The 27,604-nt window shown below is 39.4% G+C and overlaps 1 protein-coding gene across 1 annotated transcript; it reads right to left on the bottom strand.

The window, feature by feature from the left end:
• Window positions 1-44: 44 nt before the first annotated feature.
• On the bottom strand, window positions 45-6,346 carry LOC307034757 (hyaluronidase-1; the record flags this gene model as incomplete). The annotated part of the gene is made up of 6 exons (XM_079673637.1): window positions 45-449; window positions 2,247-2,471; window positions 2,693-2,779; window positions 3,057-3,203; window positions 3,854-4,102; window positions 5,750-6,346. The coding sequence occupies 6 exons, from the start codon at window positions 6,344-6,346 to the stop codon at window positions 45-47; spliced, it is 1,710 nt and encodes a 569-aa protein (XP_079529763.1).
• Window positions 6,347-27,604: the final 21,258 nt, after the last annotated feature.

Genomic DNA, 27,604 nt, shown 5'->3' with positions numbered 1-27,604 from the left:
TATTGCATTCCTAACCCAGAACTTCCTGATAAAGTCTGGATTATTCACATTTGAAAGTTCCAGGTAAGACTTCCAGCCACCAGCAACAGCAGACCAGTAAGATTTGGGGCACTCGATGGAGTTGTACAAATACTGGTAGTTACTTCCAGGGAAGGCGATGGACTTTCAATACTAGCGGAACTGCTTCCTCTTGACTCAATCACAGAGGCCCCTTTTGTTGTAGAAGCTCTTGTAGAAGGAGCTCTTGTTGTCCCCATTACATCTTCAGCCTTTTCTTTTACTTTAACCCCAACTGACGCTCCGTCTTTGGGGGACTGCTGGTCTGAGACCTCCCCGTCTGCGGTCTTGTACCACTGGCACTGGAAGTCCTTCTTCCAGATCTCCGCTGGGTCTGGTTCGGCTCCTTTAGTGTTTGAGTCTGGCTGATCAGTGGCTTTTTCTGCCTCTCCCTGAAAGAGAAAATAATGTTCAACATTAGAAAATGTTTCTTAGATTATTATATTATTTTCTTAGGGGAACCATTTATAAAATCATTGTGGAAATGAAAGTGGATAAAAAAAGTCTGCCTTAAATTCAAAGGAGAAACAAATGTCATGGTGTTCTGCGCTTATAACATTATTCCGACTCCACATTGTGTTGTACTTTTTATGACAACTAAATATCCTCAAAGTACATCCAGACATTTCCAAGCAGTGATAAGTGTTCCCAGGGAACACTTTGTTCCTGTGTTCAGGGCTCCAGCTAAACTTTATCCGTTGTATCTCCTCTACTGTTTCCCTCGCTGCTTTCTTACTGTCCAAACACAAAAGATCCTCAGGCAACTGCTGTTGTCTTGGTTATCTTTATCTTTCGTGAGTTAAAATTAGTTGTTCCGTTTCCTACTCTTCACACCGAAACACAAGTTGAGAACATGTTTCTCTTCCTACACCTTTCAACTCTTCGGTAGCAAAGGGAAGGGATGTCAACAAGACTGAGAGATTTTATGAAGGAGCTTGCATCTTTTCAGCAAATAGTACTAGGCTCTTGTATCTCACCGTTGTATGGGTTTGTTAACTTTTCTACAGGCATGATTTGCTCAATAAATGCTGTAACTTAAAGGTGGGGTAGGTAGTTCACTTCAGAAACACTTTTTGTTATATTCCATGGAATGCTCTTAACATCCCGATAGCCATGAATAAATTAAATGCTTTGACTATAAATATATACAAATATTTCATCTGTGGAAGCCGTGGCAGTGTAAAAAGCAAGTCCAATTATCTGCCTCGGCCCATGGCAGATAATTGGATGGCCTACCTGCCTGTCAGCCTTCCATCTCGTGCACAAACTTATCTCGTGCCCTCATTGGTCACCTGCTTGTTCGTGTCTGATTTCTTTCGGTTGTGTACTTTCAAATTCTAGCTTACTCGAGCTGGTTTCTCCATTCTTACCTACCCTACCTTTAAGGACATACTGTACATTCCAGAGGCCAACATGTAGCTAAAACTGGTTTGCTCAATTTAAAAGCAAGACAAAAGACAGCCTACAAATAATTATAATGTTGAATCAACCTGGCCTGATATCAGAGAGAATAACACTCAGTTTCGAATCCTTCGTCGGACATTGCGTCTACCAATATTTGAGTGGAGACCAAAGTATTTGTCTGAACATAACCACATTTTATTTCAACACTGTAACGTAGCCATGCAAACATACTAGATTTGCCATAGTTTTAAAAGTGGAGAGGAGGTAAGGAAAAACTACAAATAATTTAGGAAATAAAAATACATTTTGGAATCAAAGTTGTCATAGCCAATTTACTAATATTCAACATCCCAAATGCTTGACAACGCTGTCAGTACCTCCTTCGCGGTTATTGGATCAATGGCTTTTCAACCGAGGAATCAGTGTTTCGTGTCAGGACGCCAGATAAATCACTCAATTTAGCGGGTAAATTCAAAGCTATGGAGCCAGAATGAACTCCTCTCTAAATACAGTTATCATAATATTCTTTAAGTACTTGGGGTTTATTATTGAGCAGTTGCTAAAGTCTTAAGCTACACGTAGCCAATTAACTGAAAACTGAAAAAGTTATTCCGTAAGGCTCTTAGTCACCCCACCAAGAAGAGAACGAGCCATAACCCGAGTGGGCATCAAGCTGGTGGACAGGATTAATGATCACTGCAATTGAATAGTATAAGAGTATACAGGGCTTTATAAATCCAGAACGGATACATCTTTACATCTTCCTTAAAATCACATTCTCTCACCTTTTCTGTCTCCTTCTCCACCACTTCGGATGGAGATGGAGATGGAGGTGTGAGTGCGGAGGGCGGCGGGAGGTGGAGGTATGCCGAGCTTTCTGGATTTTGACGAACACATCGTCCCTTTCCCTGGCACAGAGATGCTGAGCAAAGCAGAGTTGCCGTGGTTACGTTCATGGAGTAGGGTCCCAGTACCTTACGGACGAACTCTGCTAGGTCCTGACATTCTCTCTGAGAAGTAGATGGGTAGATCGTAAATAACGTTTGTACTTATTTTGGATGAAGAAACTGTTTGCCCACATAAAGCCATTTTTGTAAGTAAAATGGTAAATCTATGGATTAAGAAGCTGAAGTCCATTATATCCTTTATAATACTCAGTGGCTGGAAAAAAACATGCAGAGATATTTGTGGATGTACTGTATAAACTTTATGCAAATGTATAGGTTTATACCTCCGTCTTAGTCTCACTTCTCTCCCAGATGACAACTCCGGCTGTTCCCATGGCAGCACTCTCTCCTATGGTGCTGACCAGGTCTGCCTGTTAACAAGAAAGTATTCAAAGAGGCTGTAAAAGTCAAAACACAGCACGCTATTGTACAGCTATCCTCTGTATTAGTATGAACACCATTATACTTGTTACCAGAGGAATCTGTTTATTTCACCCTTAATTCATTCACTGAAGATCAGAGTGCAAATCCAAAAATCCTTTCTTATTGTTTCTTTTCCAATATTCCAAGAGATTTGAGAACCTCTTAGAATAATTATTGCCATAATACAGCATGATTCTGATCAAATACCGGACAATAATACCTCACCTGTGACAGGAAAGTGTTAGTAGAGGCGTAGACACTCTTGATCAATGGGAATACAGGAAGATCAAATGCCGTCCCACTCAGAGACGAAACTCGTAGTGCTTCTTTGATTTGACTGGACAAATAAAGCCTTGCTCCAGAGGTACCACCCTATCAGAAAAAGTGGCAGATTTATATATTGTATTGAATATCTGGCTTTACAAAGGTGTTGGTTTATGATGACAAGGACAAATTCACAAGTCCTCACTGATAATCCAGTCATGGTGTTTTTCATGTGGTTTTTTGGTGTTACACTACAAGTAGTCTTTTTGCAGCTGAGTAACGTTGTTAATGTTCGGCGGACTAGCTGAAGTTCCACGTGCGCAACTGTCATGCAGCAATCGTGTAGTATTTGCGCATACAACTAAATAACGTTTTGGGGACTTTGCCTTTGGTCTGAACTATTTGGTAGGACCTCGATCTTTTATTTTAAACACATTTTTCTTTATCCAAATAGATTTATTTTGTTTGTTTGTTTAGATGATGCAAAGAAACACACATCATACAATTTGCAGGAAAATTAACTTGCGTGTTTTACAGATGACATCAGCATGGTTTGCGTAAGTTGTGAAAAATATTACATCGTATCGCAGTCCATGCAAGACATAATGTTCACTTGTTTATCCAGTCTCCAAAAGGTACTGCAATGCTCTCAAGGGTCAACCTATTTTATTCTAGAAAATTGGGCTACCAGTTGATTCTTTACCGAAAACAGAAATCTCAAATGATAGACAAAAGAACAACACATTAGCGTTACCCACCTGCATCTTCTCCAGGGTGAAGAGAGGGTAGAGAGCGGAGCATCGTTTCCATAGCCACAGAAGCTCATCGTTAAGGGCCATCTCCGTAGCAGGGCACTGGCTGGTGTAATTGGCTAATATGGTCTGGGCGGGATCCCCGCTGTAGCAGCTGGGGTAAGGGGAGACTCCCCATAATGCTTTGGGCCTCAACCTTTTGACATCCCGTAGAGTTTCCGTCATTACTGCCTGCGCTGCTGCCTCGAAGTCCACCTGTGACAAGATCAATAGAACCTTTTTCAGTGCCCTCAGGACCCTTCCTCTTTTGTGATCTGAAAACGTGCAGTTCTTCAATCTTCTGGTTTTTATTTTTTTATTTAAATGAAAGCTCTGGAAAATGTTGCAAATCAGTGAGCAGGACAGCTGTTGGATTGACAGGATTTGTGTATATGTTTAAATAAATAGTTTGACACAAAACACTATTCTGCTTACTCGTTTAAAATTAGATAATCTCATTATCAGATATTTGCTTACAAAGCGTCTTTGAGTTACAGAAAAGCGCTATATAAATATAATGTATTATTATTATTAAATACGTAATCTATAGGACAGAAATCCGGTTGTAGCACGAACACTATGACCTAATCACATCCGGAAACATGCAGGTAAGCAGTCCTTATTAATAGCATAACAGGCAGAGGGCATTGACCGAATCAATGTCTCTCAACTCTAACTCCATTCACGTGTCTCCAATTGCTAATCAGATTAAATACAATCAACTGCACACAGGAAATACAGGTGTTTGCCTGAATATCCGCAACCTACATTTAAACCCTAAAACTATTGACCGTGCCCAGACGCAAAACTGATTGGCGATAGACGGGATAGTTATCTTGGACTGGCATCGCAGAAGTTCACTAATTAATACTCTACATCTCGTTTTTTTAATCCATAGAAAAACTGAGTTGTAACAGTGACTCTGTGATTAAGTTGCAGACCATTTCTGGACCAGGCACAGTCCCTTTATGGCATCTCTGCCAGTTGCTGGGAAACTTAATTGGAAATACAGAACTCCGGAATGTCCAGTACATGACCGCCTGTGTTTCTACACTTTGGTTTTTGTATGAATTAACCAAAAATATAACGTGGTATTTATTCATTTTTGCTACCTTTGGACAGAACCCAGCTACCTGTCTCATCCTGTTTCCAATCTTTATGCTGATCTAAAAACATGTGTTAAAAACATGATAATGGTATCGGCCTTCTTCTAAATGCAAGAATATGAAGGAGCCTGTTTTCCAAAGTGTAATGTTAAATTGTGGTTGGACATATTCCAGTCCAACCACAATTTAACATCTATTTGCATACATTTAAACAGGAGATAATAGTCACCTACTATGTTAAAAAGGCTCCTTGTTTATGAAACCATTTAAAATTAACAAAATCAAAGTAAATCTGTTTTCACTCTTTGTTGTAAATTATGAATCCTTGTTTCTTCTCAGAAAATCGTGCACTTTGTCATGTGAGTCATCACATTAAGTAATTATATTCTGTCACTCTTCTTTCTTCTGTTCCTTACTCATATCCCTCCTACTAAAAGGTGCTCACATCAGAAAGACATATAATTGCCAACATAATCCCGATTCTTTAGTTTAATAACCAAAAGCAAATGGTAACATAGTGATGTTATTAGTCAAAGTAGGTATTTTTAGCAAAGATGTTTTTTTGAATAAAGAAAACACTTTCTGAAGTGTTTTCCTCCATCTGCATCTCACACTCTTCCCCGTCAACCACCAACAACTTATGTTCTCTTATCTTTCCTCCTATAAGTGTGTTTCCTACCTTGTTCCTTACCTCCATAGCTGTTTCTTCTTCTGCCATTCACCCATTTTATAGGTCATTATGATTAACTTGTCTTACCTGTGACCACCTCTCGACCTCCTCTGGGGTCCAGCTCGGAAAGAAATTCTTCATCAGGTTTCTAGATGCCTCTAGACACATCGCCTGCTTCTCTCTGTTTCTTGACCACTGGGGAACCCACTCTGCCCAGCGCAGCACCCCCAGCCCAAGGTACCTTGGGGCAGGTAAAGCTGCCTCTATGTCCTGCTGTGTCTTTTGAAGGTGGTTGTCCAGCCGTGTGTGCTGTGGTAACCCGCCATTGACCGGTGTGTCTTTATCTATAAAATAAGGGTAGTTCCCCAGTGTGTCCTCATAGAAAACGGCCACACGGCCCTCCCGTTCCATCCCATAAGAGCTTGGATCTGGCCGACCGGAGCAAGCAGAGTCAGAAATGCCCCAGAAGATGATAAAAGGCTGTCCAGACAGGAGAGGGGGGCGGGCTGGCTGGGGTGGACCGGCAGTTCCCAGGTCAGCAAAGGCAGCAAGCAGGAGAAGGATGGGAAGTAAAAATGGAGGGTGCACTTGAAGGATGGCTGATGGAAAAGTCCTGCCATTGTAAGGCGTCAATTTTGGTTCTTGCTTTGGGTCTGGTCGCGTCCGTGGCTCGGTCCACGCCATTGGAGCGGCCACCTCTCAGGATTTCACCCCTTCAAGCCCCCACAGCCAATCATGTTCCTGTAAAATACAGAGGGGAAGTCAAACCTTTATCCATAGAACGATATGGGCAAATAATGAGCAGCAAGCAATGAAGGTCCGTAGTATACAGTAGTTCCCCTGTATCATTTGCTGCTGAACAGCACGTTCAAATCACAAAAACAGACAGTATCTTATCCTGGGAAACTGTATCTTCAAACACAGAAGAAAAAGTCTCAGGGTTTTGTCCTCCACAAATGTCCTACATGAATCTCCTGATATTTGCTTCCATCTACTCTATATTGAGCTACACCCTATTTTTTATCTCATCTATGTCTTATTTTTAAGGATTTTAAATTGTCCCTTAAACTGCTCTTATCTTCTCTACCATACTTTATTTACCCCATTGTAAGTGGGTGTACTTACATCTGTGACAGATTATAGATTTCTCATTGGTGCCCCCAGTCACACAGAGAAATCATTTAGTGTAGTTAATATTTGATTCACTTAGTGACGCTCAGTTGTAGTCCAGGTTTTAAACTGGATGGATCGGGTTCAACGCTGTGACAAAGTGTATCTTAGGGGGCCAAAGTAAGAAAACTTCCTATAACGACTCATCTTCTTCATCTTGCTTTTTCTTTACACTGACATGCTGCAACACCAGTGACTGCTTGGCAGTTCTCCATGCCCAAAAACATAGAGACTGGTTAAAGAAATGATAGTTGAATAAAAAAGGCACATTAAAAACTTTGTTTCTTAAATAAATTAGAAACAACATAAATCCATGAACCATTTTTACATAACCAAGTTGCTAACCCAATGTTAATCTCATCAAACATGGCTTCTCATAACAAATAAATACTCCTTTCGTAATGATAAATTCCACACATTTATCACACCTTATTTCTCGACCAAAGTAGATTTTATTTTAAATCCCAATTGAGCATTCTTCCAGTCAGCCGGTTTCCTTAAGTAGCCAATTCCATAACTCAGGAGCAAATATGTTCTGGCAAAACTTCCCATTGCTTGCCTCCATATGTATGTATATTTGTGCATGCATAAAATATTTCTTATAGAACTTTTCGCACTGATTCACACATAGCCAGGCCTGTGGAATAATCAAGTGTAAGACACATGAGCTACTACTGCAGTACTACTGTCCTATATTTTTCTCTGTAAAATAATTAAGCTTTTTACCCCAGCGTGTGTTACACTGCATGATTTCTCTAACATAATCATTTCCATCATAAAGAATTGCAAAAAGGAACCAAGGAATAGATTGAAGTTGTTATATATTGTAATTCCTCTCTGCAGTAACATTAGTTGTCCAACAACAACTTCTCTTGTGTTTTGCATCCGGACGCTGGCTTGAGTTTCTCAGAGACCTCACAGTTTGTTAGCATAGTGTAACTGAAGCAATTATCTCACTCATTATTTGTGAATCACATTATAATTTGCCTTCAGTGTCAAGGGATTGACAGCCATGTGAGACTCAGCCAGCTAATGAAGATAATGATGAATAAAGTGCTTATAATGGTTAGCAACAAAGTATCCGGTCAGAGATACATTTCAGGATAAAGGGGGAAATTTAATTTAATGTATTACTTAATTTTTGTTGAATTTGAATTTTTGACGTTTAAAATTGATATTTTTGGATTCACTACACTTCAGATTGACATATTCTACTTTTTCTTCCCAAGAGGTCCTGACAGTTGACATATTTTCTTGCAAATCATGCAATAAGCTTATAAAATATTATGCATTTTTTGAAGTTCAAACGAACAATTTGATAGACCACCTGCTATTTTAAAGTACTGCCTACAGGTAAATGCATCAATAATTAAACACAAACACACACAGAAGAGGCAGGATAACTGAGACTTTGAAGATAAGCTCTGCAGTTTCTTCCCCCCAGTGTGTGCTTGTGTGCTTATATATAAATGTATTCCACTTAGCATCATACAACTTTACGCTTAGAGATAATGAAAGACACAGAAATATTGTGACAGAACACCAAAACAGTGCAGTTTGGACTGATGAATAAAATCCTGAACATCCAGATGGCTTTTTGGCAACATTTTAGGAGAAAAGAAAGTGAAAACATCAGTGTTAATCAGTGTTTTTCCAGGATGGAGATTTGGTTTCCTGTCTTGTAATTTGACAGGAAATATTTGAAATTAGGCTCTGCTCATGTGACAGACAGAAACAGGGAAAGCCCTTCTATATGAAAGACAGGTAGCTGTCGCCTGATTAGCGAAGCCTTCAGCCAACTGAGAGAAATAAACAGTGTTGTTCCACAGTTACATCGACTCTGCACGAGTTCAAGAGGCAGCGCAAGATATGAGATAATGAGAACGGCAATCACCACTGACTGTTTTTCTTTGTAAATGATGTGGGTGGCTGAGTGGCAGCTTTGCTTAGGCGGTATAAGCAGGACAAACTGGAAAAGAAAACTGCGGAGTTGCTAATTAACTGAAAGACCAATGTCACAAATGTTTAGTGTCTTGTAATGTATGTGACTAATCCAGCGGTACCAAAATTACCAAATGGAGACAACTACGTTTCAAAATGTTCTAGATTGGATGTAAACGGTGGATTTACGCAATTATATTTCCAATGGAAAAGGAGATAATGATATTGCTGGCAAGTGAAAGTCACACTGAATGCAAAAAAATATGTGTTTTGTGTCTTTGTTAACATTTGTCACAGCCACTGCAACTGTTGACACCATTGGTAAGATGGCCAAACTGCAATAACCTACTTCCTGTAGTTTTAACAATACCACACCTGTCCCTTAACCTTTCAATATCTTTGTCCACGCAATTTCTTCCTCCACACCTTCATTACAACTCTCCCATGCCCGCTTGTGAAGGTGCGTCTCACAGTAGGATAATCTCTGCTTTAGATTCTCCAAGACTTGGAAATCTTCTTTTTTATAATTTTTAAACTTATTCCCTCATTTGTCAGTTTGATGATGATGGTGGATCAATAAATTGAGTTGAGACTAGATGGCTGTAAAAGCCGAAAAAGGATCATTATAATCCAACTATTTAGCTATCCTAAGTGCCCTGTTTGGTAGTGTCTTGTTATTTATCTCCACACATTCTTTCTGAATCTTTTTCCCCCATGCATTTCCCACAGAAAAGTCCCATAACTCTCAGGTTAAAGGGGACATGTTAGAAAAAAACCTCCACTTTTACTTCACTTATATTTGGGTAAATAGAGTGGCTACCAATCCACAAAGCAAGTCAATCCAGTTTTCTATGTGCTGCCTCAAGTCAGAAAATATTGTTCCTCCCCTTCATATGTCCAATGCAATAGAATATACTGCCCCCATCTGAGTATCTCCATCAACGGCTGGAACAACTTGTGCAGTTCTGAAGCCAATCAGAGCAGACAGAGGGTAAAAAACAGATACATTCGGACCACCAGTATGAGAAAAATTAAGGAATTGAAACTTTAGAAAACCAAAAAACAAGTATGAACCTGAAATTGAGTTTTTTATGTCTTCTTTTAATGGTCTGGCATTTGTCCTTCTTTATCTTGTTTTAGCTACACCCGATCCCATTTTGGAGAAAAGGCCAGACTATTGCTTGTTAGCAAGGGAGCCTTTCTCCAGACCTGCATGCCTTCTAACGAGCAATTACAAGAGAGAATAAACACTGATTTAAGACTGGTGGTGCAGACAAAGTGCATCTCAAAATGCCAAGGAATTTTCGTAACATTAAATATACTACATTTAAATGAATACACATAAAGCTTTACCTTTCCCCATAAGAGGCTCTGCTCACCCTCACAGCTGATTATAACCATATGGTGCTATGTTGGAAATTGTGATGTCACCAAGAGATTTGTCAATAAGTGCTGTCTGCGCACGCCCACATGCTCCTGAAGGTCCTATCAGGCTAAAGTGAGAACACCTGTGAGGTTGTGCAGGGACGTTTTATTTGAAACATAATCACAAGTTATGTTTAATATTCGATTAAAAAACCTAAACATGAATATTTAATATATTTAAAGAAAACGATGACCCTTTCAATGCATACATTGGCATTTTATTTTAAAGTAACCCTTTTTGGGAAATGTGCAATGTTCTCATAGGTTACAGTAATCCAGTTGATTGACACCTGTTCCTCCTCGGTCCAGTTTAAGTATTTAACGTTTGTACGTTCTTATCCTCACAGACTTCCGCAGAATGGTTGAATAAGCTTTGAGAACACCAACATTATAATCCACTAATACCTAGAAGGTCAGAGTTCACAGGTGCACTGCTAATATCCCAGTGTTTCTAATTCCATCACGTAAAAAATGTGGCAAAAAACATAAAGATAAATAGGGCAAAATGTTTTTCTTTAAATTGTTTGAATATTCCAAACCTGTGAAATATAAAGAGATTTTTTATTGAATTTGACGATTTTTTTTCCTACCTTTTTATAAAGAGTATAATTTCAAGATATTACAAACATCACCTGCCAGTTATAATCTGTTCCGAAACTGCCATTTGTTTTACTCCATTAACTTCCATGGCATCATACTGTATGTGATCCCTCACTCACTGGTGAGTGGTAAACGTAACAGCTGACTAATCAATTCAGACAAAGCCTCTGGTCTGTGTTTACTCGTCTGTCTGGAGCGAGCTGATCCTGAGCCCACTGCCTCCGCAGCTCACAGCAAACACCCTCAACCTTAATCATTATACACTATGGAGCCGGTCAGTTTATATATTACACACTCGCTAAGAGGTTCACTTTTAAAAATCAATTCACTGAATAATGCATTATGAAACGCAAACATTCTGTGGATTCTTAATAACACACTTTAAACATATCAATAAGTAACGTTTATTTTGACGGTGTCCTTCAGCCAAGATTCAAAATAAGCATATGTGTATAGCATTTTCCATTTGCAGTTATTTCATTTTCTATTGTGTTCATTTTGATCTCACAGCTCATTTATCTGCTCATCTCCCATGAAAGCCGCCACGCTGTGCCAATATAGCAGGGAAAATGAATCTAAATATAATATTATTTCAACCTGCTGGCAATCTGATTTGATCTCGTTGTCATCAAACAGTGTCCAGAAAATCTTTTTTTGAGGTGAACTTAACTCAATGCAACACATGCTGATTAGGTTACATTTAGACCTCAGGATCTTGTTTGAAATCCGGAAGCTGCGAGCTTAAGTTCGCATTTGGATGCTGCTTTCTATTTCTAACATTGACTACCGGAGGTTAGCTACATTGTAGACAAACTGGTTCTCCTTTTCTGTTATGTGTCAAGTGAAACTTTTGTTTTATCAAAAGACCTAACTGTGTTTTAGTTTCAAACCGTTAAAGAAAAAAAGGGGCACTTGGTCATGTTTTGTTTAAAAAACAAGCCTGAAGGGAAGAAGTAGTTTCTCCTAATTGGGGCTAAATAACTGATATTCTACTTTTGAATGTTTGCGTTGTAGTTTGTTCTGTTGCTGTAGTTCTGTAGAGAAAACAACGGAAGGGTCCAATCAGGATGTGGAATCGGTTGAGATTAGAGTCATGAATGCGTCACTCCAGTCTAGCGCCCAGAAAAGAACCGTGCTACCGCGAGTCAACACATAGTACATTGGTTTAAGTGTTTAGGGGTTATAGTACGTTTAATGGCGGACAAGTAGTCCTCACATCCTCAAGACTTCTCTTCTCTTTTATATTGTTAATAATATATATTATATAGCAGTCTTCCTGAGGAATGTGTGAAGAGCTTGCAGTGTGTACTGTTTGTTGATGCTCACTGACGATAGTTGCTTCTGTTTGCTCAGAAAATGGATATCAAAACATCTTGAAGGATTGCAAATTGTAGGAGCCACAGGTTGTTGCCATTTTAGCTCACTGACTACATTTTTACACCAAGGAGTCTAAAGATAGAGATGTCAGTCGAGCACTCGTCACATCACTGTCGGGTCATAATTTCTCTTTGTCCAGCAAATTGGACCAGTGCAAGGTACAGGTACAACCACAGAAAGCATCTGACATTTGCTGTGAATCATCATGGCCTCCAGGAAATGAAATCTCGCCGAATGTCAGCTAGGGTTAGCTCCGGCCCCAAAACGATAGCAGGGTATTGTTAATGTATGAATGGATGGACAGGGTAAGATATCTTAAATTCTTTCTACATCATTTCAATTGCTTACAATTGTCAATTCCCTGCCGTGGTCCTTTTTTTCACAATATATTATTATGCTATAGTATAAAACATACAGAGTAGGTTAAGCTGGCCTTCACAACTGTGATGGCAGGTTCAGAAGTGCTTAGCTTAGATGTGCTTGATAACCTGTGTGGATGTCGTTGTGATCAATTCTGGGTTAATGATGACACATGCTTTTTTCTAGAAAGGTTCATCAGTTCATCCACTGACAACATTGAGGTGAGAGTGAGGAATAAAACACGTTAAACTTATGCAGTTACAGTTACGTTCTTGATTTAAGATTAACTCAAATATATATTTTGTTTTGAATCCACAATATCAGTTACTCTTATATGAAAAATGTTCCCATTATTAGAAACAATTCTATTTTAATGGCATTTTTAATGACAGTAGTTTTTTTGTTCCTAATTTCTAAGACATTCATTTGACTTTGCTTTTAGGGCCATAGTTAATCATTTGTGTGATTTCTGTTTGTGTTGCCATTTCCAAACAGTGACTCAAAGTAACTATAAAAACACAGACATGAAGTCAGTGTTGCATGTCAATGTTTTACAGTATTTATTTAAGTAAGATCAAACTCCTTGCCTTGCATTTGAGGGTTATGTGAAAAATACATCTTAATTATTTTTTACCCTATTGGTACAAATTAGCTGTTGAGCTAACCCTGGCACATTAAAATTGAGGGTGCTAAATGTCACTGTTGAATCATTTGCAATGCCCCCTAAATAGATAAACAAAAATGCAGAGATTTTACAACAACTGCAGTTGTGCCCTCTCAAATTCAATGGAGGTCAATGCAATTTATTATAGCATAATGCATAAATAGGAAGGTTATTATAAAGCATAACACATTGAGAATAGGTTTACCTAACCTTTAACTTAACACAGATTAGCTCCATCCAAATAACAATTATATTATGTTATGCTGTTCATTCCCCTCTATTCAGGCTATAATGCTTCTTTTAAGAACTTGCAAACACTTTACTTTTTGCTAAACCCAACAATATGTTAAGGCCACTGATTTAAAATGAAGCTGTTTCCCTAAAACGTATGTGTATATGTTAACTTCCTGCCTGGTTCCACACCTTTGAATGGCTGAATGTGTATTCAGTGATTCAGACAGAATAATGACCTGAAACAAAATGGTAATTCAGATTAATTATGGGGCTTGTCCCTGACCAGATGGCATGAATAAAACATTGTGATTGCATTTGATTCAAATATGGAGATCTGTACTGTTGTGTTATCATGTATCTAATTTAGATGTGAATCTATTCAATGTTTTCATTTGGCATTTTATCTTCTCTACTTTGTTCATTATACAATATTTGTCATTTATATATTGCTTGTTCTAATGTTTTTTGCGTAAACCGCTGGCTAAATCACTTTACTTATATTACATTTGATCAAATAACGAAAGTTCCACCGCCATATCAAGTCAAGAGAAACTTACCGAAGCCGGGCTTGTTCCTGCGTTTACTCCTCACCGTCTGGACATTATTTAAGTAACTGCTCCTGACAAGGCAATCTCTTATTCCTTTTTCTTCTGTTTTACTCGTTCCTCTTCCAAAGAGAGAAACCAAGGAATCCTGCTGGATTTGTGCGGGCATGGATAAGCTGTGCATGTATAACATGCAGCAAAAAGAAGCCTGACATCTGGAGGACAGTGATAAAGAACGAGATGGAGGGAGATATAGAGACAGAAATAGACAAGAGCATTAAAAAGTCAGATACAAGTGTCAGTGGGGAAAGAGGAAGAAGGAGAAGACAAACAAAGGGATAAAAGAAAAGCGAGAAGACGCGCTTAGGGTGTGAACTGATGAGTGTGTGTGTGAGTGTGTGTGTGTATATCTGACTTTGCCTTCACAGCCAGGCTAAGCTTTCTTACTGGGAGGTGGTAAGCAGGGTCAGTGTCGGCCATGACAACTCACATCGACACCACCAACCATAATCCCATAATCCTCTGCTTCACCGCTACTGCTCTTGGCCAAACAAACACCTGAGCTGTGGAGGATAACACCTGTCCTCCACCCACTCACTTCCTTCTATCCCTCCTCTGCTTCTTCATTAGTCTTCTCTTACCTCCCTCATCCTGTTACATTTAAATTACCTGTATTTTTATATTCTTTATTAATTCCCCCATTGCTTGTTTTTGTTCTCATCCCCCTCTGACTCCTCTGCTCCTTCCCAAATCTCTCTCTCCCTAATCTCTTTTCCTCCACTCTTGACTCTGTGTTGTTCTATATTGACCTTTTCTGTCAAGGACTCAGCAGCCACTAAAAACACCAAGCACCTTCTGGGTTGGTGTGACACCGCTATACATCTTACTCTTTCCTATCTTTCTTTGTACCTTCTCCTTCTTGTTCCTCCCTGATTTCCTGGCCACCTACTTGATTGTGTTTTACTCTATTGCTTAACACATGATGTACAGTGGGGGAAAAAAGTATTTAGTCAGCCTTCGTAAGAAGCATTTCAAGGTCTTGGAGTGGCCTAGCCAGTCTCCAGATCTCAACCCCATAGAAAATCTTTGGAGGGAGTTGAAAGTCCGTGTTGCCCAGCGACAGCCCCAAAACATCACTGCTCTAGAGCAGATCTGTATGGAGGAATGGGCCAAAATACCAGCAACAGTGTGTGAGAACCTTGTGAAGACTTACAGAAAACGTTTGACCTCTGTCATTGCCAAAAAAGGGTATATAACAAAGTATTGAGATGAACTTTTGTTATTGACCAAATACATATTTTCCACCATAATTTGCAAATAAAGTCTTTAAAAATCAGCCAATGTGATTTTCTGGATTTTTTTTTCTCATTTTGTCTCTCATAGTCGAGGTATACCTAGGATGAAAATTACAGGCCCCTCTCATCTTTTTAAGTGGGGGAACTATCGCAATTGGTGGCTGACTAAATACTTTTTTCCCCCACTATGTGCCTCCTGAGCACGAGTGTTTACAGAACACTATGGAGGCTGGAACCACACCAGCACCCCGTGAGGATTTAAACGAGCGGTTACTTTGACCTGTTGGTGATTAAAAGGTCCAGATGAATTCTCGGAAATACCTCACTTGGCGATGGGTGCTCCCCCCAAGTGAGAATTTATTTTAGGATTGTGGCTATTGTCGGTTAACAGTTGATTGTAGGAAATCCTAAATGTTCAGACTGTTTGCATTTTTTTTTTTACATTCTTCATTTGACCAATTGAACCACCCATAATGTAGTTATACTATTTTTGATACATTCTGTTATAGTTAGTCAGTGTTTTAGGAGTAGAGACGGCATGTAGCATCTGTACTTTGATGTATTGACTTGCATAGAATATGTGAGGGGTTGACTAACCAAATGGGATTTGAAATCTAATGTTAAGATTTGATTGGGTTGCTTGGAGCAGGTGTGGCTGACTGATGTTAGAATGTGTGCCGAGTCATTCCTACTCCCTCCGAAATACACACAGTAGTTTACCCCAGAGAGTTTGGGTTTTTCAGACCCTATAAATCAATGTCAGACAGATATAGAGTTCCACAAAGTTTATTTTCGTACCTCTAAAATGTGAAGGATCCTAAAATGTAGGATTATTGGCGGGAGGTAGTGTATCTGCCATGGTCAACACCCAAGTGCAGGATTAGGAAATGTGAGCAAATCCTGCTAACATAATATGTAATTAATCAAATATAAAAAAGCAGTTAAAGATAAAACAGGAAAACATAAGAAAGGGATTTTGCTATAAAACTAGTCCCTAATTTGAGGAGGCTGTGGCTCAGTGGAACAGTGCGCTGATCTTCAGATTGGGGAAGAGCAAGTTGGACTCCCGCTGCAGTCAGTATGTCGTTGAGTCCCTGGGCGAGACACAAAGTGCTCCTGTGGGGATTGCCCACAGTACTGAATGTATGAAAGTCGCTTTGGATAAAATCGTCTAACAAATTAAATGTAATGTAATATTTGGCATATCAATTTTGAGAAGGTATATTTTAAAAATCTAGATTAGTACGAAAATCTTTTTGAATTTTACACGGAATTTTCTTGTCTCCCCTTAAAAGAAACCCTATTATGCTTTTTAAAGTTTTCCCTTTCCTCTAGTATTATATATATTTTTGTGCATGCACATCTCTCAGCTGTTGACCAATCACAACAGAGCCGATCAGCTAACCAATCAGAGCAGACTGGGTTCTGGTGTCTGACAGAGGGTGAAAAGAAGTAGTATGAAAAAATAAAGACCTTTTTGAACAGAAAAAATGTCAGATTGTGGAGGAACAAAATACTAATATGAACCTTACAATTAGCATAATATGTCGGTACAGAGTTTCCCAATGTATTGTTTCTCTTGGTGCTGCTGTGAGCTTTATCATTTGCAATCCGCTTACCAATCTAAATGCTCATTCTTCTATTGTGCTATCCAGATTTTCTTCATTAGATAAGTTAAAACTGAATATTAAATTGCCATTATAAGCTTGGCATACTAGCTTATGTTATTATATGCTGTTATTTGAATACTTCCTTCATGCATTTAGCTCACTATCACTCAGGCTAAACAATGTTGCAGGTTTAATGGATGACTGGGCAGCGCTTACATATTTATATGGGCTATATTTGTCATGCAGACTGGTGTACGTGCAGACAATATAGAAAAGTGTAGCTCCACCATGTCTGGCTTTTGTGCTACAAATCACATATTTATATTCTCTCTACCAGCATCATTTCTTCCTATATTCTATTCCTCACTGCATCATCTTTTTCTTCATTGTTTTTGTCTTTTTGTATTTTCCTTCCTATATTTCCACCCCGGTCCTGTATTTAGGCTCCATACCTTTCACATTCCATCTCTCTCTTTTAAGTTGCTTGTCATTTTTCCCATTAGAGCTGTCACTGCACACAAAAGCTAATAACCTGGTCAAAGAATTGCACCTGTGCTCTCATGCTTTTTCTATAAATTCCCCTTTATTCTCCATTGCTGCTGTTCTATTCCTTAGAATGTATTCTTCCTTGTTAAAAGATTCCCTTGGTCCTTTTTGTAGCCTTTTATTTTGTAGTTTGTTAAAAGTAAGACCATTCTTTTCTGCAGCAGATTCATTAAAATGTAGTTAGTATAATTTAAAATGCAATATAAAGGCTGGCAATCCTCTTTGTCATGGACTCATTCTTTTATATCAGCGTATCAACATTAATATGGCAATGATTTATTAAACTTTGAAAGTCGCTTATACCATTTTGTTTATATTAGCAAGCTTCATATTATTCCCTGAGCGTGTCGGCTTTTTGATGTCTGTATGTTTGTGGAGTTCAGAGCGTTCCTCACAGCATCTGCATCCAACTAATGCTCATGGATCTTACATTTTCCAACCTTTTATTTTATTCCCACTGAGGTTTCCTGAACTCAAAAGACATGCATTGCACCAAGGGGAGTTCTGGATAAAAGCATTCACGACATGCCGAGCAGCAGGCCTTACATGGATCCTGCGTGTCTTAATGTCAGCGCTTGTGTTGCGCCTGTGTGCTCACATTTTATTTCCAGTCGTCATATACTGTACAATGTGTCCCTCCATGTGCATCAGTGCTTTTGTAGCTGTTGCATTGCACTACAGATATATTGCATTTATCCCTTTGCTCATTTTGTGCATCTGTTGGGTTTACATTGCACTTTTGCCTGTTACATATTCACACATCTACTAAGACTGACCTTGCCTGCTAATTTTCAACTACACGATTTAATGTAGCCAAAATAATCAACGTCAATGATATTATTGAAATATCTATACTTTTTTTTTTATTAAGGTACTTATAGTAATGCAATCAGTTCAAGTAATCTCAGTCTCTGCAAATCAAATGAGGTAAACCAAAATTACGAGTATGGGTGAAGGTGTGTAACTATAACATTACAAAAGTATAGAATATAACATATGAATGTGTATTATAAACTTTATAATACTTAAAGGTGGGGTAGGTAATTTTGGAGAAACCAGCTCGAGTGCGCTAGAATTTGAAAATACACAACCGTCGGGCCGGCTAAAATGATTGGTCGTGCTTGTTACAGCGCTACGGCTTCCACAGATGAAAATGTTCTATGTGTTTATTGTCAAAGCACTTAATATATTCATTGCTATCGGGATGTTAAGAGCATTCCATGGAATATAACAAAAATTGTTTCTGAAATAAATTACATACCCCACCTTTAATTTCACCCTAACATTATTATGATATTTAAAAATTCACCTCATTTTTCACATACATGTACATATGAACATAATAGTACCGTAATTTTCGGACTATAAGCCGCGCCTTTTTCCCTATTTTACGACGCTGCGGTTTATATAACGGTGCGGCTAATCTATGGATTTTTACAGCTAACGGCCAACACCTTTAACTCTATGGGCTCTATGGCCGGTCCGCGGACCCCCACCTTTAAGCGGCGGGTTCCAGCAGGAAAAGCTGGAGGCCGGAAAAGAGTGAGACAGGTAGCGCACAAAAGTAAAAGTGGAACCGAGAGGGGTATGCCGCTGCTGAGGCTTATATTCAGGTGCGGCTTATAGTCCGAAAATTACGGTACTTCTTTGTCCAATATAGCTGACTCTGATTCATTGAACAGCTTTGCGTATTGCTCAAGGACACCTCAGTTTTTCCAGTCTCAAAGTTTTCCTAATAAAACCAGATATATTCCCCTCACTGTCAAATGATTACACAGTAATATCTGCATTAATCATCCACTAAAAAAACATCAGTTTATCCTTGTTAATTACACAATATTGATTGGTTTAAATTGTGTACAATGCTTTTGTGTTTTTAACCTTCGATTCGGAGAAACAAATAGTTTTTTCGGAGTTTAGACACTACACTACCCAGAATCCCCAGCTATCGTTTGGGACTACAACATCCGCTTTGCTTTACAAACCCCGTGATTAGTCATCAAGCCCTGTGATTGGATGTTGGAGTGGCAGTGCGACAAGGTTACGCTGAGCATCACAGCTCTATGAAATGGAATGGAACCACGGCAGCCCTCGGGTCCAGCCCGTAAAGTAATCTTTAATGTTTAAATAAAGCCTTATTAGTTTGTCTGTTTTGCACATCCTCCTGTTAATATCTTTGGATGTCCTGCACTAAACTGTTTTATTGTAGAGATCACTACAGTATCTTCTTGATATTTTATATTCTATTTTTTTAATCATGCCTTCTACTTTCCCCCAATGTTGTATGTAGGCTACTCTTAATATTTAAATGTTTTCATCAAATAAAATGTATTCAACAACAACATTCAATAACGTGCTTTAACCACTAGGCTGTGCGGGTTAAAAAAACAGTGGTGTAGTTAGTAAAACATAATAATATCAAACATAATATGAAATTAAAACAGAACGGTAAAGAAAAATACAGTTTCAGTCTCTCGATTTGAAGCTTATGCATTGTACCATGAACCTGTATAGACCTGTAACAGTCAACTGCCAAGGAGTTGGAAAGGTAGTTCAGTAAATAATATCTTTAAAAACTACAAAAAAAATCCCTTTCTATCAGCTGTGCACCGTTATAGTGTAAATATAACCTATCTACCAATTGGATCAAATATAAAAGTCAGCCGAATTAGTGTTGATACTGCGAGGAGACGTATTGTGTGAAAAGAAATGGAAGATGTTGTTTAATTGCTAATATATTTATGATCCACGTCACGTATTCAGTTTTGGCGGCACGTTTGTCAAAAAGCCTTCTGATCAGGGCTCTATAAATAAATATCTACGGCAGATATGTAATATTTAATGCAGCCGAACCGTGTATTACAATGCCGTTATGTGATGACTTCCAAAGAGAAAAGCAAGAACACTCGGAATAAAGTATTATTATTATTATAAAAAATCTTTTGGATTTCATATCGCATGAACACCATATCCCGACATGCATTGCGGCTAAAACAATCGATGTTTTAGCCTATCAAAACCTCTGAAAAAAGAAAGGTGTCTCTCAGAATCGAAAGAGAAAAACCTATGGGAAAAACACAAAAAGATTGTACACAATTTAAACCAATAAATGTCGTATAATTAACAAGGATAAACTGATGTTTTTTAGTTGATGAGTACTGCAGATATCACTGTTAAATCATTTGATCATTGGTTTTATTATGAAAACGTTGAGACCGGAAATACTGTTTTCAACCCATAACTTTACATGGAGGCTGCCGCATACCTCAAATCATCTTCGTAATATCTATCAAACTATAGATCCTACATATCGACTGGACGTGGATTCTAAAAGTACAATATACACTTCTCGCTAGAAATCTAATCAAAAAGCGTTTTAATGGCCAAACTATCCTACAATTTAGGATTTTACAGAGAGGGTTATTTGTGAATAAACGACCATCTGAGGGCGAAAACTTTAAAACGTAATTATAGGACGTATTAAGCGCATGAACAAACGACATATTTGGTCGTATGAGTTGGAGGACTTGTTGTTCTGTGTTTGTATGTAAACTGTTATGTGTTATTGAGTGTCTTGTATGTTGCATCAGTGTCTGTTTAAGTCTGTCTACTTTGTGTTTATCCCTCTTGACACTGCTTTTGTTGCGTTTTGTGTTACGGGTAGTTGTGTTGTTACTCGTACAGCCTGTGGTATCTGTGTCATCTTGGCATGAGGGGGTTTCCTGCCCCCTCGAAGGTGGAGCAGACGGATCCCGGAGTACAGGGATTATAGGTTACCAACAATATCTTTAGGTCAAAAACACATCTGCACGCCAGTCAGATTATATGCTTTCAATACCCTAAGGTTATCCGCTTAGCAGATCCGGAAGGGGATGATGGCTGTGATGGTGATCTCAAAAGCCGACATATACGGATCGAAATAGGACACACCGGGGGACGGGGGGAATGGGGATAAGGAGACAGGAAACGGTTAAGTAAGGAGGAGGAAGATAAGGTGCTATGAGGCATGGAGCAGCTAGGAGGATTTGCAGGTTTTTTACAGTTCAATCAATTCACATATTGCCGGATGACAACATATCAGTGTCTGGGATCCGGATGTTTGATTCCTGTTATTGCTGTCAGATAAGCTGCACAGATGCCTCAGTTTGTGCTGCTGTGCTAAAACCTGTTCCCAAATGCATTTTATCTGACATTGGACACTCCTGATAGTTCGACAAGAGGGGGATAAGAGTGACATCATACTGGTTTTACAAATGATTTCCCCTGCATCCCAGAGTGCACAGAGTCCAGCATCTTGAAAAAATGCTCATTAGCTTTGAATCATCCTAAACAATGGACGAGAGGTTGTGCTTGTGCCGACGTGAGATAATGGCCTCAATGGTTAGCGGGTGTAGTTTGGTAGAAAATAATAGTTCCTACATTAAACCGCTCATAACAAGGTGTGATTTATGGGAAGTGACAATGTTGTTGAGTCTTCCAAAGGTATATGTTAGTGCTTTGATCTCCAAAGGCTGATCACCATGTTAGAGATAAGACAGACATATATGCAGCCAATATCTCCAACAGTCGACAACTCACAACAAACCAATCGTGACTTATTAATAACTCTAAGATAAGATATACTTTATTGATCTAAATGTTCCATATACAGCTAAAAGAGAAAATAAGTACTATTAATGTTGGGATGACTTTAAAGTAGAATAGCTGTACAGGGAATGTGCAGAGCATTGATTTGGAGATATGGAGGTATTCAACTTGCTAGCACCTTTTTTTACACATTATTTGCCTTTGGACAATTTCTCATGTTGGCCTTTAACAATGCTGCAGCCACCTCTTTATTAATTTATCTTTACATGTTGTGGTATGCAGGTTGCCATTGTGGGCAATAAAAGCATCAAACCACATTTCACAGTGAAAAGCTATCGGTGGAACCTGAATCTCTTCGTCACTTGGGCATTCATAACATATGTAGATATTCAAATAAAGAGATTGTAAGTTGCAATCTTTGGTGAAAACCCAACCGATGTTGGAATCGGTGTTATGTTTCCAAAAGGCATACAGAGGAATAATCTAATGATTTGACGGTGACATTTCCAATCTGGACACGCAGGCACTGAACGTGTAGTGATTGTTTGAGGTGATCGCACGGCTTAAATACAGCTGTTGGACGTCATTCTTGGCTCAGCCATAATTGGATGTGGGCTCAACCATTTCCTTCCTACAGTATGTAAAATAAGTCAATGCGCTTGTAGACTCTTCTCATATCAGTTTAGGAAAATGTGTTCTTCAATTGGGCATTTTTTGTTCAGATATACTGTACATGCATTATGCAGAACTGACAGCAAAGACACACATGGCAGGAGTTCATCAAGTTGATGGTGATGGAAATAACATTTAGGTGGAGCCGTGTGGAGTGATCCGGCTGCATGAGAGCTCCCTCTGATGGCCAGACAGAGAGAGAGAGGGACAGAGCAAGCCAATGAAAGAGCAGGAACACACACACACACACACACACACACGCACACGCACACGCACACGCACATGCACACGCACACACACCAGAGTGAGTGATCTTACAGTTTGGCTGACGTTGCGGCTCCGAACTAAAAGATTTGCAGTGTGAAAGCACCTCTATTGTGCTTTTTAGTGTGACAGTATCCACTAGGAATGTGAAGCTAACTGGTCTTTTTTGCACACAATAGATACCGTCGGGTTCAGAGGGGACACCAGCCGCAGAGTTTAGAGCTGACGTACAAAAAAAACGACAAACCAGAGGGGAAGAAATGCAGCTTGTGTGTTTCTATCTGAAACTAGCAACTCACAATTTGCACAGACAACAGTCAAATTTAAATTGCAACATGTTTTATTTTAGAAAGTGGCACTTGCTAAATATGTTCTGCTTGTTCTTCAAAAACTCCAACGTTTTTAAATAAAGACCCCAACTTAGAATTCAAGGTTGGTTTCAATGGAACAGGAAGCTTTCCGTTTTAACTAGAATTAAAGCTGTGGATCATAATTTCAAGAATAAGATTAACATTGCTGATTCCAGATTTAAAGGATGTAGAGAAATACCCCTAAACTCTCAATCCCCAGTGAACTACATTTTCAGTTGGAGAGTCTTTCGTTACAGAACATCTCACTTTTGTTAAGTCTCATTTTGGAAGCAAACTCCTAAGATGCAATCCGTGTATTATTTGTGAGCGTGGCTGTAGGGGGTTTCTACAGGGGACTGAGAGAAAAAGCCCTTGACACTGTTTGAACTGGTCCGTTAATCCTCAGCTCTTCAGGTGGCTCGTCCCCATGGAAGCAGTGTGTGTATTTATGTCCGTGTGTTTAGGAGAAAGAGGTCAATAACCACAGAGAGGTCGAAATGGTGGTTAGTGTTGGAATGAAGTGTGTGTGTGTTTGTCTGTGTTTGTGTGTCCGAGTCACGGAGGTAGCTGAATGACAATGGAGGCGGATGTGTACACGACATGAAACCGGAACAAGGCTTCTTCTAATAAGACTGAAGAAACTAAGAAAAAGGGAAGGAATATAGAAAAAATGTGGGAAAGATTGCAATTGAGAAAGGAGGAATTTTGTGTTACAGAAAGAGAAAGGAAGGAGAAAAAAAGAATGAGGAAGAGCATGGAGGGATGAAGGATGCAGGAAGGAAGGAAAACCTGTTAAGGTACATTAAGGGAGCTAGAGGAGGGGAAGCAAGATGGAGGGAGGGGACAGAGGAGGAGTCAGTGAACGTCTTTGATCTGTGTCTCATTTAGGGGGGAAATGAAAGGAATTTGTGTGTGTATGTGTGTCAAGTAAAGTAAGGAGGTGTGTGTGTGTGTGTGTGTGTGTGTGTGTGTGTGTGTGTGTGTGTGTGTGTGTGTGTGTGTGTGTGTGTGTGTGTGTGTGTGTGTGTGTGTGTGTGTGTGTGTGTGTGTGTGTGTGTGTGTGTGTGTGTGTGTGTGTGTGTGTGTGTGTGTGTGTGTGTGTGTGTGTGTGTGTGGGGTCTAGGACGTTTTCAGAGAGAGAGAGAGAGATATATAAAAGGGGGGGGTGTATGGAAGGAGGTAGAAAAAAAGCGGGTCCCAGGAATTTACAAATGAAAAGAGAAGGTTTTTCTCTTAATGCGATTACATTTTTCCATTTCACCGCTTCCCCGGCCGAAAGTTTCAGCTCTTTAGGAGCACAGAGCCGCAACGCAACGCTGTCTTCAAGATGGGAGGAGGAGGGCAGGGGGTAAACCGGAGGGAGAGGAGAAAATGGCGAGAGAGAGGGAGAGAAAGAAAGGCTGGCAGAAATAGTACATTTCGTAAACCACGTTGGCAGTGTTTCCACTGGTTGCCAGTGCAGTGATTCAAGCTGAGAAATTAAATTGAAAAAGTGACAGACAGATGGGAAGAAAGGGAAGAAAGGCAAAAGGATTAACGCTGCTTAGACCGAGCATGTTAGAGTGAATCTGAAGGAGTTTTTTCAACTTTACATCATGAGTTTAATTCATTAAACCAAGCGAGGACAATGCAGTTTGAACTTTAGGAATTTAGTTTTGGTTTATTTCAAACAGTCAGAAACGTGGCACTGTCACAGACACACCTTTACTTTGATGTCAAGGATAACAAAATACATTTTCTGACATGTTTTCCCTCTGATATGTAATACCACAACCATAAGAATAGCCAAGATCGATGGGAGTTTCTTTAGATTTGAAGGTTTTTGTTCATAAAACAAAGTACTGGACATATGAAAGCTTTGACCTGATGATAGACACTCCAAAGCAGTTACAATTCATCCTGAGGGGACATGAGTATTTGCACCGTTGTTTTCCATCCGATAGTGGTTGAGATGTTTGATCGATGTCAACCTAAGCGCTAGAAATAAAAGTCAGTCGATATCACCAAGGTCAGTATGATCCCTCCTCTGAGGATTATGAATGTCAGTACAAAATTGTAGGGCAATCCATCGTATAAGATGCTGACATTTTTCGTTTGGTCCCAAGCGGTTGAGCAACCTACTGTATCAACTAACAGAGCCATCCATGACAAAAAAAACCACCGATCACATCATCTGATGGCTGATGGGGACATATAATGATCAAATGAATCTAAGACAACATAACATTTAAAGGTGACCTATCATGCAAAATGCACTTTTGTACGTCTTTTATACATGAATATGTGTCCCCGGTGTTCCAGGGAACTCACCAAGTGTCAGAAAACACAACCCTCTCTATTTTCTCTTAAAAAGGGGCTGCAACGGATCTGATACAGACTGATCCAGATTTGAACGCTTCTATGACGTCACAGAAGTGGCGCTACGGCTATTGGGCCAACTCCACCAATAAGGAGGAGACAGCCACGGACATTGCCGTTCGAAAGCGCTGGAGACGCTGTAGTACATATGCCAGGCCTGTAGATGGTGCTGTTCTCACAGAATCAGCCCATGCAAAGACAGTGTTAAATTGAGCGAAATGAGGAATGGCTAAAATGCATGATCTGTTTGGTATTTTGAAAAATAAAAAGTATAAATATGCCTTATATAGGTATGGTCCTACACTATATTATTCAAATATAGCATGATAGGTCCACTTTAATTAAATGATTATGTTGTGAAGTGTTTATATAATTGCAGATGAATGCAGTTGTGTATGAAACTTGTTTGAGTTTCAAACTTTGAAAGCTTTATATGTTTCGCCCTTATGTTGTAAACAATGTGCTTCATGCTTCTCTCTCTCGTCCCGTTATACTTCACTCGCGTACTTCACTTATGTCCAAATCCATCAGATCTAGCTAGTTCTAGCTAATGATATGGCTGCTGCCCCTCCCTACACGCAGATCACTCAGATTCAAACCTCATCTTATGTCCAAATTCCAGCTGAGAGGGTCTTCTCTACAGCTGGCCTGATTGTGAATCGCACCCGCCTCTCCCCTGAGCAAGTAGACACGCTCATATTCTTAAACAAGAATGAGTATTGAATAGCTGCATTCTGTGCATAGGCCCTGCTATCAGTTGTTGATCTCTGTTGTAATAGGGTTAGCCCTAACCCGTTATGTTGTTTGTGTATGATCCCTCTTTCATTTAAAAACCAAGTTATGTTTTAAGCATGAAAGCTGTAGGCCTATAGCTGTCAACGGTTCAAACTGTGATCACCAGTTCAATACATTTGACAAATGCAACTTGGTTTCTATACTTATTTGAACATGTATTTATTTATTTTAAAAAAATTAAAAATATATTTGTTTAGGATATGTACAGTTCGGTTAATCGGCTAACCGTTTCTTTGGGGGTCGGATATTCAAATATACATTTGCTGTCAAATTCCCATCCCTACCAAACATTCCCACTGGAAAAATATTGTAAGGTTGAAAACAGGCCCAGCTGGCTTGTATTTGTGTAACTGGGCCCAAACAGACAAAGCACACATCTGCAATAACGCCAGCTGATCCACATTGTTTAGGAAGACAGACGGTCTGTGAGTGTGATCGCACCAATGAGACCAATGAGACCAATGAGACCAATGAGACCAATGAGGCGTCATCGTTTCCAAATCCTTAACTATTCTAAACTTCTGTTAATTGGCTGCTGTATGGCCTTTCCTGTGTGAGCACCTTGGATCTGAGGCACTTCATGATGAGATGAGATTTCTGAAGAAGGAGTTTCAGAGAGACAGGAAGACACAAGCTGAAGAGAGAAATATTGGTTTCAACAGCAGCCCATCCGTGAGATTTTTTGAGAGGCGTTGAGGAGTTTTAGGAAACAAGCACTTAAAGTCTGAGGCGAGCGATGCCCCATCTGTGTGTTTCATGGAGAGGCTCAGCAGCAGCAGACTGAAACCAGACACGAAACAACTTTCTGACAGATGCTTCTTGCCAACAGCTCTTTAAATTTGTTGAAGTGTTTTTATATCGATGCATGCTTAGTGGATAACAAATCTAAGAAGGAGGACCATGGGACCGTTTAACACTGTGTCTGTTTTTTTAACTAATTTACAGCGAAGTATACAAATATATGCTTTTCATTAAAGGTAGCCACACTTTTATGTTATTTTTAGTGGGTAGCAATATTTAGCAGGAAGTGGTTTCATCCACAGTGGAAGAAACAGGTTTCAGCTCCTCTCACTATGAGTAGCATGAAGTCCTGGGCAGCCAAAGGGCCTTTTGTAGTTTTGGCCACATTGCCCATTGCTGTGAAAAGGC

The sequence above is a fragment of the Notothenia rossii genome (genome assembly GCF_949606895.1).
Source record: "Notothenia rossii genome assembly, chromosome: 4".
Lineage (NCBI taxonomy): Eukaryota > Metazoa > Chordata > Actinopteri > Perciformes > Nototheniidae > Notothenia > Notothenia rossii.
Note: the sequence above shows the minus strand (reverse complement) of the source record. Positions and strands in the feature narration are given on the sequence as shown.